At 40.2% G+C, this 14,080-nt stretch overlaps 1 protein-coding gene across 10 annotated transcripts in view; it reads right to left on the bottom strand.

Moving 5' to 3' along the window:
• Positions 1 to 246: 246 nt before the first annotated feature.
• The window catches only part of LOC116698693 (supervillin), a 69,410-nt gene continuing 55,576 nt past the window's right edge, over positions 247 to 14,080 (bottom strand). For 9 of the 10 annotated variants that reach the window (XM_032530774.1, XM_032530766.1, XM_032530771.1 and 6 more), the window contains 11 exons: positions 13,129 to 13,276; positions 11,872 to 12,151; positions 10,551 to 10,702; positions 10,106 to 10,211; positions 9,527 to 9,734; positions 8,700 to 8,833; positions 7,874 to 8,032; positions 7,229 to 7,372; positions 6,437 to 6,558; positions 5,431 to 5,586; positions 247 to 1,126 (listed from right to left, as the gene is read on the bottom strand). In XM_032530774.1, the coding sequence (XP_032386665.1) occupies positions 1,040 to 1,126; positions 5,431 to 5,586; positions 6,437 to 6,558; positions 7,229 to 7,372; positions 7,874 to 8,032; positions 8,700 to 8,833; positions 9,527 to 9,734; positions 10,106 to 10,211; positions 10,551 to 10,702; positions 11,872 to 12,151; positions 13,129 to 13,276 (1,696 nt within the window). In that variant the 3' untranslated portion in view covers positions 247 to 1,039. Of the gene's footprint in view, positions 1,127 to 4,861; positions 4,884 to 5,430; positions 5,587 to 6,436; positions 6,559 to 7,228; positions 7,373 to 7,873; positions 8,033 to 8,699; positions 8,834 to 9,526; positions 9,735 to 10,105; positions 10,212 to 10,550; positions 10,703 to 11,871; positions 12,152 to 13,128; positions 13,277 to 14,080 lie in introns of all 10 variants that reach the window. The other variant, XM_032530769.1, reaches the window with a different exon arrangement.

Raw genomic sequence — 14,080 nt, 5'->3', positions numbered from 1 at the left:
CTCCTTGTGTTTTTGGACTTTGTCAATAAAGCCTTTGTTGAAGTTCCCTTCCACTCTGCATTTGGGTCCTCCTTCCTGCACCATAACAACATTGTACCATAACATTGTACTTAAATACAGTACTTCAGTTAATATACTTAGTTACTTTCCATAATATTTTTTTCTAGTTATCTAGAACAGATAATCTTGTTAAAAATGAAACAGTGTCAAAGTTTATGAAGCAGAATACACAGAATGACACATGGCTTGAGTTGAACATTATTGTGATTTAATTTACTATGTCTTATATCACAAAGAAAGTCTTTAAAAATGCAGACTATGATTTCTGTATATAAACTGTACACAAAAAGCAAGGCACTATACATTCAGATTTAAAAAGCTGCTGTTTCTCTTTCTCGTACAGGTCAAACCTTTAAATGACCACTCTTACATCTCAGTTAGTCCAAAACCACTTGAGCAGTTTAACACCACCGAGCGTCACAAGTTCCCTACGTGGCCTGACAGCATCCAGACACTGTAGACAACAAATAGAATGACCACTTTCCTTACAACATCTGACGTGACAGGATCTGTTTTTACATAGATACACACACATTTACACAAAAAACATTACACACATACATTATATACAATCACTCACACATACATAAATAACCGTAGCATGGCACTCTGACACTGAGCGTTCTAGTGTGCACATTTTCATCCGTTAAGTCCACGAGTGGTGACTTTTAATGTTTGGAGGAAACTCCAAATACGCACAAATACCATGTATGAACCAAAGCATGGTGTTTAACCTTCTCCCGCTTTGAATTTCATTTTGTTATGTAATGAACGTTGAAAGGTAAAGCATGACTATGAGCAAGGCGAGTGGATCTCCAGTCTCATCCTTCATGTATGTTTTCTTCCAATTCTGATACTTTCTATCTTGATGTCCTCGCGTCTTACCACCAAAACAGGTTTCACAGGTATGTGACATTTCCTGTGTCTCCATCTCAACTGTCCACTTTTTAACGCCTTTCGTCTTCCATTTAAAACTTCCTCAAAACAGTCCTTTGGCCTTCTTTAAGTTCACTTGCTTCCACCCTGGTAAACCTTCATATTCCTCTCTCTTCATCTCCAAAGCCTTCTGCAATCGGGAAGAGAGACACATGCAGTTAATTAAATCCAGAAGACAACCAAAGAAGGAATTGGACTTGAATTTGAAATACTGTGTCAAAGGGAAGTATTGGTGTTTTTCCTGTAACTGACAGTAGAAGTGCAGCTGTCAATCATGGGTCAATGTAGCTACTGGAGAAATAATTACACAACAAATGCAGTTTTATGATCCGTAGAAATTTTTAGATTTTTACCTCAAGGAAGCTATCATTTTTGAAATTGCTGTAAATCTTGTTTCCTTATTAAGTGAGAATATTTATGCTAAACCATCTTTTAAACATGCCTGAACGTTTTACTGTAAGTTCCTCTACACCAGAATGTCGTGTTGTCAGGTACATTGGACCAAAAACTCTGAAAACACCAAGAATTATTTTTTGCTCTCTCAGTTAGATGTCAATGATAAAATGCAGTTTCAGATTATTCATATTAAGTGCATCATGAAGGTTTCTATAAGAAAATACATTTATTATACATTTTGGACTTATCCGGTATATCTATTTTTGCTGATTTACATCTTGTAATTCCGTTTTTGTTATATTACACTTGCTGTTTGGTAAATACCGGTCAGTAAGAGAGCCTGCACACTTATATCATGTTAATAATGTACAGTATATGTGGGTTGTTAGCAAACCAATTCTATCTTAAGGACAGTTTAGTTGTTTCAGTGATTGCATGCCTCCATTCTGTGCTCCACAGACTGCAATGTAGCTGAGGGTGAATCATAAGTGCATCTATCAAAACTCAGAGGATAGAGTCTCAGTGATGGAAGGTGTTTGTGTGTGTGTGTGTGTGTGTGTGTGTGTGTTAGGGCTGGACCAAAAATCATATCTCTGTATTTTTCGGCTAAATATGTCTGTATTTTTGACAAAGTGGGTTAAATGTTCAGTTTTCAGTCAAAGCCACATGTGAGATGTCACAAGCAGTTTTATTAAAACAGATTGTGATCAAATCAGAGGGGGAGTATGATGGACTGAAGTGCATGGTACAAAAACGTTCTTGATCATAAAGCCGATAGTTACTGTGTAGTTGTCTGGTTTATCATCAAAGTGTCTGAACTACACTGCAGACTGGATTCTCTACTGACATAGTGACGGCTGACTCATTAACGGGTTGAATGCACATCGGCGGGTGAGCAGCGTTACAAACGTCTCGTGTATGAAATGTCTGTATTGTCACTGCGCTTTTTTGCGGTCCAGGCACCGTCTCACATGCTATATTACTCATGGAACGGAAGTTAAAGTTGCATCCAGTATTTACTGTTCTGTGTTTTGCACCGTGCCACCACAACAGAAAATTACCAGCGGATACACTGATATAAATTCAGGTTTTCTTCTCATGCTTACAAAATATTCATCTGTGCTAATAACATTTTTAACTGGAGCCAAATGTCAGCAGTGTGGACCGGTGTTATGTCCCTACGCTGCCATTGCGTCACACAATCACAAACATATTCCTGGCGTAAGTAAGCACCACATCACAAGCACCTACAAAAAAAAAAGATCTAAAAAGAATGCAATCATTCAAGTTTGGGTCGAGCTTGAAGCAAAATTATAAAGGATAACACAATACACAGTGAGATATTGAAGCTCTGCATTTTCTTGCTTCCAGTCACGTATTTACTACGTCAGCAACCAGGTAATATTTCGTCTTGAGCTGATCTGAAACAACTGGGTACCTGGGCTTAGTTCAGGAAATACCCGTTGATAGTTATCATGTTTCTTTCCTCGCATCTACGGCCATATTGACTACTACTACTTCATCACAGCTACCTATACGCTACACATTGTGTATGATAAATATGTTTTAACACTAACGATAACGCATAGTCAAATATTGTCAAAATACACAATTGCTACCACAAGTCACAGAAAAGTGGTAATGCAACACAGTTTGAATGCATGGTCTTAATGATACACAGTCATTGTCTCTCCTTTTTTGCAGCCGATATAGTATGGGATATAGTATTGTATCCCTCTGAATTTGGAAAACAAAGGCTTGTAATACAGTGTTAACCTACTTGAGTTTTGCTCTGAATGAACCATACAGTGAGTCTTTAATCAAAATATTCCATCCAAACTGATGTAAAGTTCTGAAATCAAACTCCGACACAGCAAAGTAGCTATTGATATTCTTTAATGAGCTCATTCATCTTTAGTGATATGAGTTTCTCTCTGGGTTTAACCAAGTGTGCCCCTTGTGGACAAAATAAAACACAGAACATCCCAACATGAGAAACCTCAGATGCATAGCCTTAAACACTACAAGCAACTTCCAAAACGAGCCAGCACAATGGCAAGAGTACGTCTGTCACTGCTTGAAATCCAGAATTTCTTTAGCCGAGCATCCATTACTGCTTACAACTGTTTGCTAGGCTGCAGAGCATCACCTGCCATTCTCCTTCTCCTTATATAGTTACTATCCTGACAGATGTTGGTTTGATTGATCCTCCTGACTATGAATAAACATAATATTTATTGCAATTGTAGTGATTTGTTATGAATGCAGGAATATGTTTGTGATTGTGTGACAAATCTTGTGACAGAGGCAAGCCACAACGGCAGCTGCAAGGTAAACACAACATACGAAAACCAGTTAGTTGGAAAACCAGTAGGGACATAACACCGCGCTGCTGCATGAGAGCCGTATGAGAGTGGGTGGGGGTGGGGCAGTGCGGAGAGTGAGAGTGAGGATCCAAACACAGGCACTGCTTTACAGAAGAAATGGGTTATGTAACGCAACATTAAACCATATCTATATAGAAATAGTATTGTCCAATCCCATATCTCGTTTGAAAGATATTTCAATATGAGGTAAAATATCAATATACACACACACATATATATATATATATATATATATATATATATATATATATATATATATATATAGGGTGTGTGTGTGTGTGTGTGTGTAGAAGAGAAGAGTAGTGGTAGCAGCAGAGATGTGAACAAGAGTGTAGTGTAGTCAAAGGTGTTGGAGAGGAAGAATGGCTGCACAATTCAATGTCAATTATCACAACAGTTTAAAATTGACAGACGTTTGTTTAAACACCTCATTTACAGCCTCAGCTGTTCATGTTACTGTGAGGAGGTGTGTTAAAAACATCTGAATCTAAGTTAATCATCAAGGGCCCATTTCTGCTGGAAAAAAATATCTACTTGAAAATGATGAGATAAAGACCAAACTTTGACATCCTCAAAAGTAGGTTTGGCCAACAGTCCAAAACCCCTAAAATGTGTCTTCAAAAATGAAACTAAACTGAGAAAAGCACATAATTCTCACGTAAAAAAGATCAAAAGAATGTTTGGTGTCAATGCTTGCAATTCATCAAAAATAGAGGATGATTTTCTGTCAAATTTTTTATCATTCCTCATATTTTGTCTCTTTTTTTCCGAGCAGAAATGGGATCTTAGTTTAGATTTTAGGTAGGTGTCTTTTATGTTTGTTATCTACTGGGTGATGAGCTGCGAGTGCCAAATCCTTTGTGACTACAGCTGATATAAAGGACCTGACTAGTTCTATTCAGAAGTAATCGTGCAGCCAAGCGCAAAACTTCCCTCCTTAACCAGCCCCACACTTAGGAGACAGGAGTGACAGGAGTTTTCAAACCACATGAAGAAAGAAAGAAAAACACAGTGCTGACGTGCTGGGAAAAGAAGGACAGGACGTCTGAATGCTGATGAATCGCATGAGTGGCTCTTCTTACCTTAATACACCTACAACTTGGTCTGTAAAGTGAGATTTACATGGGGTTAGCATGGTTTTATGAATATGGAGTTGTAGATTGAGAGGAAAATCCACCTTTGAAAAGTCTTACTTTTTAATTTATACATAAACTATGATCAGTTTCAAGATGAAGAAGAACTTCAGTTATCATTTACTGATTTTGATGCACTCAATCTGCATGTATCAATGCCACATTGATGATGGATTTCTTACAGGGATGATGGATGACTAATTGAATCACCAACCTCTCCACATCTCCCTGTTCTTTGTGCTCTAATTAGTCTTGAGTGGTAAAACAATTGCTCACTGTTAACCACTCTGTCTACAGCATGAGAGATTTAAATCTCAGATCTTCTTCTGTGATTTTTACATGTGTGGCTTCATTTTTATGTCAAAATTGCCTCTTCAAATTACCAAAATGTCCTAAAAAGTCTGATCAACAGGGGAAAACATGCTCAATAAACAACATTACAAACAATGAATGTAAATAGCTATGAAAAAGGAAAACATGAGGTTTTGTGCAGCAGTTTTGTTTGACAGTATACTGACCTCAAAGTCCTGTTCAGACAGGTAGATCTCGAGGCGGAGCGGGTCGACTCCCTCTGGGAGCGGCCGGGCCTGCAGCTGTTCTAGAGGGAATATGTTCTGACAGAGCCGGGCCAACACGTCCTCCACCAGGATGATCTGGTTACACACCTCTGCCTCCTGCAGCCACAACACAGAACACAACATCAAGTCCTTTACAAGGACTGCAGCTGTTTGGACAATCAGTTTACATACGTGTGAAAGAAAATGTGTGGGAACAATTACAGGTGAATAAACCGGATGTAGGTGTACCTATCCAGTGTAGTCTCGCATTGCCAGACCTACGGTATGTCCACAGCGCTGTGAAGTAAGGTCTGGCTACATAACAGATGCATTCTGGGATAAGATAAAAAAATGCTCTGGGTTGTTTGCATTCTTTAAACCAATCGCAATTGCGCCAATACAATATTAAATGAAGTTAACTGTTGACACAATACAGTAAAATGAGCTATTTAAATTAGCTGGATACATGGTTAAACTTCATTTGCTCTTATTTACTGAGTGTACTTCGTCCACAGATATCCCACCAATCGGTCCCAAATCGTTCTAGTCAGAGAGGAAATGCTAAACAAATTTTAAAACGTAAAAATCCTAAACATATTCTCTGTAAATCTTTACAATCATTACTAGAACGAACCAAGCAGGCCTGCCTTGTTGCACCATCCAAATTTTCTTCCAAACTTGACATTTTCAGCTTGTAGCTTGCTAGCTTGTTGTTGTTGTTTGCCGACGAGAACAGAGTTAGAGAATGGCAACACACATTATCCTGGAAATAAACTTCCCTCTAACCAGCCTATATACAGTGTAACAAGAGTGTTGGTATAAAAGAGGACAGGTGCAAGAGGGTTAGAGACCAGGTGTGTGTTTGTGTCATTAATTTTGCTATGTGGCTGAGGCCGATGCAGCGTCTGTAATTCCACCGATGTACGGCGGAAAGTTGTGGTTGGGCGCAGCGGTGTTTGTTGCTCACCCTTTCGGTGATCTCAGCCACGTCCTCTCGGTGCTCCCAGCTGGGAAACATGTTGGTGAAGGTGAGTGGCTCCAAGCCGGCGTGGATCAGATATGACTTCTGAGGTTTCTTCTCGTTCTTCTCTGCAGGAGAAAATCATCAATTGTGATGTGTGCCAACCGGTCGTCAGACGCCGCCTACCAAGAGCCTGGGTCTGACCGAGGTTTCTGCCTAAAAGGAAGTTTTTCCTCGCCACTGTCGCACTGTTGCTTCCTCTGGAGGAAACTACTAGAACTGTTGGGTCCTTGTAAATTCTGGAGTGTGGTCTAGACCTACTCTATCTGTAAAGTGTAAAGTGTAAAGTGAGATAACTCGTTATGAATTGATACTATAAGTAAAATTGAATTGAATTGAATTAATTCTGATGTGAAGTCAATAAAAAAATGACTGAAATTACTCACATTTGCCCAACAACTTTTCTGAATACTCCCATGTCAACTTCAGCTGGTTTAATTTAACGTAATAATAATAAGTTACAAAGTATTTGTGATCAAATGCAAACACTTTATCAAAGTTAAAGTGCCAGTTGACTTTTTTACCTTTTTTTACTTTTTCACATAAAACATTAGCCAAAGAAATTTACAACTTCACACATCCACAAACAAAGTGTGTGGCAACATGGAAGATTTGTGCATTTTTGGGTGTCCATCTGTGGCCAGGATTTAAAATCTTAACATATTCTAACAATAGATCAGAGTACCTATCACAAATTATTCACTGAAGCATTTCTTTATTGACCATTGCCTTGCGTACCTTTGCAGTACTGCAGCACCGTCTCCATGGCACACTTCCTGTCTGCATCCCAGCGGATGCGAGCAGACCCGGTGCTCTCGCTGTCCTGAGGCCACCAGCCCTGCCACAGGTAAACCTCGTGGAAGTTATCCACCAGGAACAACGCTGTCAAGGAGAGAAATAATTATATCACTATATGACCGGGGTCAGCAACCTCAGGCACCGGTGCCACGCGGTGGCTCAACCAATGACACGCTAGCAATTAGGACTAGACTAGACAGACCAAAAAATCATATCTTGGTATTTTTCTCTCCTAGGTCCAGCAGGCGCCGTCTCACACACTTTTACTCATAGCTAACTGAAGTTGCCTCCACTTATACTGTTCTTCTGTGTTTATCACCATGGTGGCCGTTTACACACTGATGGCACAGCATAGGGGGCAACTCGGGGTTCAGTGTCTTCAACGGGTCACTTCGAAATGGAACTTTAGGGCCAGGGCTTGAACCACCAACCTTCTGAGCCACAGCCACCCCATATAACATAGGTATAGTCTTGTTTAGACATTTTCATGCAGAAATATTACTATGATACCTTTAATGGGAAAAAAACAGGCCTCACTTGCTAATGGTTTATTTATTATAATGAGTTTGTGTGTCCGGGCCTCACCAGGTTGTTGTGGTGCGTTGTACAGGTCTTCCTGCAGGAAGGGCAGGGAGCTGACCAGGTCTGGAGCTCTGGATGGGTGGAAGAACTCATTTGCCGCAAAATCTCCAGATGTGCTACTCAGCTGGAAAAGCCGTGGAGTGAAGTTGAATTTACCTGGATCTGAAAAAGGAAAAAACAGAAACCAACATGTGACAAGAAATACCATTCCACCAAGTTTCACATCCCAATGTGGCATCAAGGTTTGGCGTTATGTGTCGCTGCTCAAGACTTTATATTTTATGTGCTGTTTATGTGTTGATCACATATCGTCTAATTCAATTAATCAATTGAGTTTCCTTTATATGATCTAGTTTTTGATCATTATAGATTATCGAGAGAATGTGTTTTTAAGTTTAACTAAAAGTGGCACCTTACAGGAGTAGCCCTTGGAATTTTGTTGTAGGTTTTTAATGAGGCAATGACATAAAGGCATTATCTTCTCTTTTAGAACAAAGTGTTTGTCCTGTTGTTTACAACAATGAGGGATTTGAGACTTTTGCGCTTTTATTGTTACAAGCTGTTGTACTCAGAAAAAGACCCACCCCTAAAAGTTAGTTTTCATAATGGTACTATATCTTAGGTGTACTATTGGCTGCAGCCAGATTAAAGGCCTTTCAAAAGGTTGACATTTGACCCCCATAACATTACTTGGACATTTTTAGGTGCCAAAATATCCTACGATCTCTGCCAAAACGATCTGTACGAGCTGTGGCTGAGGTGAGACATTGTGTCTGACTGAGGGTAATTGTGTATATAAATAACCAAAGTATGTGGGTACACAGTGTACCTTGCAGCATACAGTCGTAGGCCTTTCTGTCTTTCCTCCCAAGTGCCTCCCAGAAGCCCGGAGGCTCCGCTCCCTCATCACACTCATGGATGGTCACTTTACTGCTGCTGTGGAGCCCTGCTTCCAGTGGACACCTGACAGGGAAACACAACTCATGTTCCATGGCAACCAAAAGCCCCATAACACCCACCACGGACTAGATGTAGGGCTGGGCAATATAGCAATATGATATTGATATCATGCGACAAGATTAGATTTTGCCTTTGATTTTGGATAGCGTAATACCGTATTATGGCATAGGTGTCGTACTGTGTGTCCAGTCATATGTGTCCATCCTTTATTTCCTAAGATGCTTCGTTGATCCTACGTAAATGTTTTTATGTTGAAATTATAATGTTTTTTCTGTTACATGTTTGAGTTGTAAAGCAGATTGAAGCACTATGGCCGAGGCAAATTTCCCCTCAGGGCCAACAAATAATAAATCTATTCTATTCTGGTTTAAAATGCTGCATTACAGTAAAGTGATGTCCTTTTCTGAACTTACCAGACTGTTCTAGCTGTTCGGTTATTTACTTTTACCCACTTAGTCTCCACGCTGTTGGTGATTATTTTTTTAAACTGTCATTGTATAAATATTTTGTGAAAGCACCAATAGTCAACCCTACAGTATCATTACAGTATCGATACTGAGGTATTTGTCCTACATATCGTGATATTTAATATTCTTCGTGTTGCCCAGCTCTAGCTAGTCAATCATTTTAATCAGTGTTCATTTTTAGAATAGTGTCTTGAAAGTCATCACGAGTCATTCCTTATATAAAGCTCACTGTTCTTTGATCTTGAGTGCGGCCGTCTTCCCCACGCTGCGCGTGTGGAGCTGCGTCTTGCAGCCGTGCCATAGGTAGATGATGGCCTTGTTGATGTTGAGCAGGATCATGGAGGCTCTGGAGCGCAGGCTGCTGCAGTGACATGCCACCTCCAGCAAGTGGCCTTCCAGCGGAACCTCGCCCCGCACGCAGTACAGACGCCACTCACCTGCACACAGAGCAGCGGGGGAATGGGATCAGTGAGAAGGTTTCATTTATCACATCGGAAGACTAACAAAACCAAGTGTTCCCTACGTAAGTTACAAAACACATCTCAAAATAATAACATTTTATGACATTTACTTTTATAGCAGGAAAAACAATTTTTCAATAAGTAATTTGTATCAATATAATTAAGTTTTTAACTGCTAAAAAATAATGTTCTGTTGGCACACAAGCAAACATCATTTGAGGAACCTATTATGATTAAGAAAAACAATTGTCCTGGTAAAATAGATAATAATCTGCGTCATAAGGCATTTAACAACCACTGAGCTTTGCAGACATTAGATCAAGAATAAAAGAAACAGAATTGTTTACTCTGAATGTTCTCCTCCTCCTCCTCCCTCTTGCCAGCATGGACAATCATTGCTCCGTTGAAGCACTGCAGGAAACATGGAGGCTCCTTTCCCTGCTGCACCTGAACCTGCAACACATAGACAAGTAACCAGTTATAACACTAATGCGGACAAAACACCACTTAAATGCCTACATACAGTAGTGTGCTCGTAGTGTGTAGCAAGAAACCAACATCAGGAAACATCTGGATACCATTGATTAAACTGATGATGATGCTACAAAATCAGTATTGACATAAAAAATAAGGTTTTTTCCATACACTCAGCCCTCAATGCAAAGGTTAGTGTGTTATGTTGGGAGACGGGTGTGCAAGAGTGAACATTAAATCTACTTTTTACTTTCTGTTAGATTAATATTCAGCTTCTGTTCTGATTAGTTGGCTGATGGAAAGCCTGGTGTCCTGTACCTGCGCCCCTCTTTCCTCGTCCATCTCCACTGTCATCAGCGCTGACGTTCCCTTCTCGCTGACGGTGGAGTGTCGACCCTGCCAGAAGAAGTAGCAGCATTTCTCCTTTCCCGGCCCGCTGCTCCTTGCCTCAGGGTTCTGCCTGCGACCGACTGGGACACACATTCAAAGACCAAAAGATCAACTAGCTACTCTGAGTTGCCAATGCTGTTAAAATAATAATGTTGTCATTGCACCAGAAGCCAAGTTTATCTTTTAACTTATCTGTACCTTGAAGCTTTTAAAAATGGTGCATTTTCCTCCTACTGCAGAAGAAGTCACTGATATTGTTTCTAGTTTGCCAGGGTCATATACGTTTTACTGTTTGTGGGTTGATCTGCGGCTGGGATTTGCCACAAAGAATGTCAATACATTTAGATACACTAAAATATTAAAATTGAACTATGTTTGAACATTGTAAGCAGCTCTATCACAGACTTTTCTGTGTACTTGACTCCACCGGAATTGTCCAGATCTGTCAAATCTTAACAACCTGGTGTTCTGTGATGAATCAAAGATTTACATTTGAGATTTTAATGCTTTTAAATAGACGTTCCTCATACAACTAATGCATCATTGTCATTTTAAAGTTTTACAAACTTTGAAACAAATTAACCTCACTGATTTTCTTTAAATTTCTACTTTCTGCTACTGCTTTGTTTTGAAACCCGTTACACAACATGCCATAATAATTAAGATTCTGATTACATAACAGCAAAACTTGGTGCTCATTAAATTATTTTAACATGTTTGGCATGCTGTTTGGATTTGAATGCAGCTGCTGTGACATTTGTTTCCCCTGATTTATAGAGACTGTAAATTGACTCTGGTGTTGGAGTCCACGGTATTTTATATCCGTTATATAACGTTTCGTTTCCAGGATTGCTCCGGTGCCGCTGGGAATTACGCTGGATGTCCCTCTTTGAGCCGGATGTCCGTCCCTTTCCCCTTTGTGTTGGCGTTCTAACCTCCTGTGGATTTCTAAAGACTATGGTTAACTGCTCCTCAGATCTCTGCAGGGTAAATCCAGACAGCTAGCTAGACTATCTCTTCAATCTGAGTTTTCTGTCACACGACTAAAACTACTTTTGAACGTACACATTCCACCAAAACAAGTTGCTTTCTGATGCTATTTTGCAGCTGCACTGTGGCTCCGTCCAGCGCTTAGCGCTGCGGAAGATGATTGGGATTGGTTTATAGAAATGCCAATAAACTAGAGGAGGTTTTTCCCCCATCGCGGAATGCTGTGTGGACTAGCCAGACTAGGTCCACAGTGACTCACCCGAGGTATTGACTGTGTACTTCCACTTGACCACGTAGGCGTCTCCCTCGTGGAACTGGCCAATGCTCTGGCGTGGCAGGCGGCTGTAGTCGAACTCCAGGATGTGCCAGACGTCCACCGACACTGTGCTGATCTCCTGAGTCCTCATGTGATCCTCGGTCTCCACTGGGCCGTGGCCACGGCCCACATTCACCCCATCCAAGATGGTGGAAATAGACGACTGGAGGACGGGCAGCATCAGGGTAGTGTCGTAGGGCCGGCATTCCCGCCCCGGGGCCTCCTGATGATCAGATTCAGAAACAATTAAGGGATGATGACAACCTGCAGCCTGATACAGGTTATTCTAACAGGCAGACTAAGCCACTCGTATTGCTATTTTAGTCGTCAGTGGTAAAACATGAGCTCATTCTTTAATTCAAATTCAGTTAAAAAACATTCAATCCATTTCATCTCTCCACTCCTTTTTAAACTGCCCTGTCTATTAGGGCTGGGTATTGTTTAAAAATGTCCGATAAAGGTACCAATACCAATACCATGACTTTGATACCGGTTCTTTAACAATACTTTTTTTGATACCAATTTTATCAAACAAAGAAATTACAACATAACGGATCAAATCTTTTTATCTTTTATCTACTACATGAGCCCCATCTCACTATGTAACATAGTTTTTCCTGCGTATCTCAATGACTTTAATGCTACAGCCAATCACAGACATTATTGATTTTGGTCGAAGCATGCTGCCTGCTTATTGGCTCACTGACCTTGATGAGACTTACTCCTTAGGTATTGAATGATGAGGCATTTTTTGATACTCAATACTTCAGAGGCAATTCGGTTGGTGCCTAAAAAGTATTGAATTATGTACCCAGCCCTGCTCGTGTCTTCTTATTACAGAATTGTACCTGTTCATGAAACCTCTTTTTTTTCCTTTCTTTATTTTTATCTTTTTCTTTATCTCTGTTTTTGGCTGTTGCTGTTGTTTTGTTAACAGTTGTGTCTAACTGTGAGTGTACTGTATCTTTATGTATAAAACGTGATGCTACATCTCAAGGAGTTATTACTAATAAAGCATTTCCAACAAATAACTGTATTTGTCCCCAAAGGGCAATTAAAAGTCAGTAGCACATAAAAGGGACAATTCACAGACAAGGTACAACTACGAATAACTAACTAGATAAAACATTTGGAGACTCTTTGTGTGTGATCTTTGCAAGTAATGCAAGCCTCCTCATGAAATAAGCATTTAATTTTCACCTTCTGCTCAGGTACGAGTTCCCCACGCTCCTTTGGTGTTGGCGACTTTGCTTCGGTCCAGTCTAAAAACTTCTCTTTGAACAAGATTGTCTCGTTGTGCTCTGTCAGCCTGCCGAATATCGCCCAATCCGGACGGCCCTGGCCCTTCCTGTCAATGAAGGCAGGCACACACACACACACACACACACACACGCACACACACACACACACACACACACATAGAACTTCAAGAAATGTAAGCCCATGCTCATTGAATGTGTGTGTGTGTGTGTGTGTGTGTGTGTGTGTGTGTGTGTGTGTGTGTGTGTGTGTGTGTGTGTGTGTGTGTGTGTGTGTAGGGATGCATGTGTGTGTTTGTGTGTGTCTAAATATGCATATGTATTTATAAATAGTTTAGGGTGACCATATTTTAATTTCCAAAAAAAAGGAGACTCGGCCAGCCTCGAAACACAAATTCAGACAGGCTTCTCAGAGGTTACAGAACATGCTTTATTATGCCTCAATGGTATAAAAATAACTTATGTAATAAAATAAAACATGTAACAACCTGTATCAAAATAATAGCTCTTTTCAAATAAATACATATGAAATAATATTCTAAATATGACCTATTCTGTTTTAGCTTCAAAATCAAAATCTAATACTAAATATCTCTTAAAACCTTTTCAATGTAATAAGATAAGGTTGTTCGGTGTCCATGTGAGCTTTCAGATCTCCAGCATCGTTATTAGACACTGAAACATATGTGCTAGCTTTGCACACGGTGCACTCCGCCTCCCACAGTACGTAGAAACTGTGAAGCTGAACTTACGCATCGCATTTTCTGTGCAATGCTGCTACGCTGTCTGATTTGCTCCTTGTATGTGCTCCTGTCTGATCTGCTCCCTGTATGCCTGTATGTGCTCCTGTCTGATCTGCTCCCTGTATGTGCTCCCTGTCTGATCTGCTCCCT

Source organism: Etheostoma spectabile, chromosome 12 (assembly GCF_008692095.1).
Source record: "Etheostoma spectabile isolate EspeVRDwgs_2016 chromosome 12, UIUC_Espe_1.0, whole genome shotgun sequence".
Lineage (NCBI taxonomy): Eukaryota > Metazoa > Chordata > Actinopteri > Perciformes > Percidae > Etheostoma > Etheostoma spectabile.
This window is presented reverse-complemented; position numbering and strand designations above follow the sequence as displayed.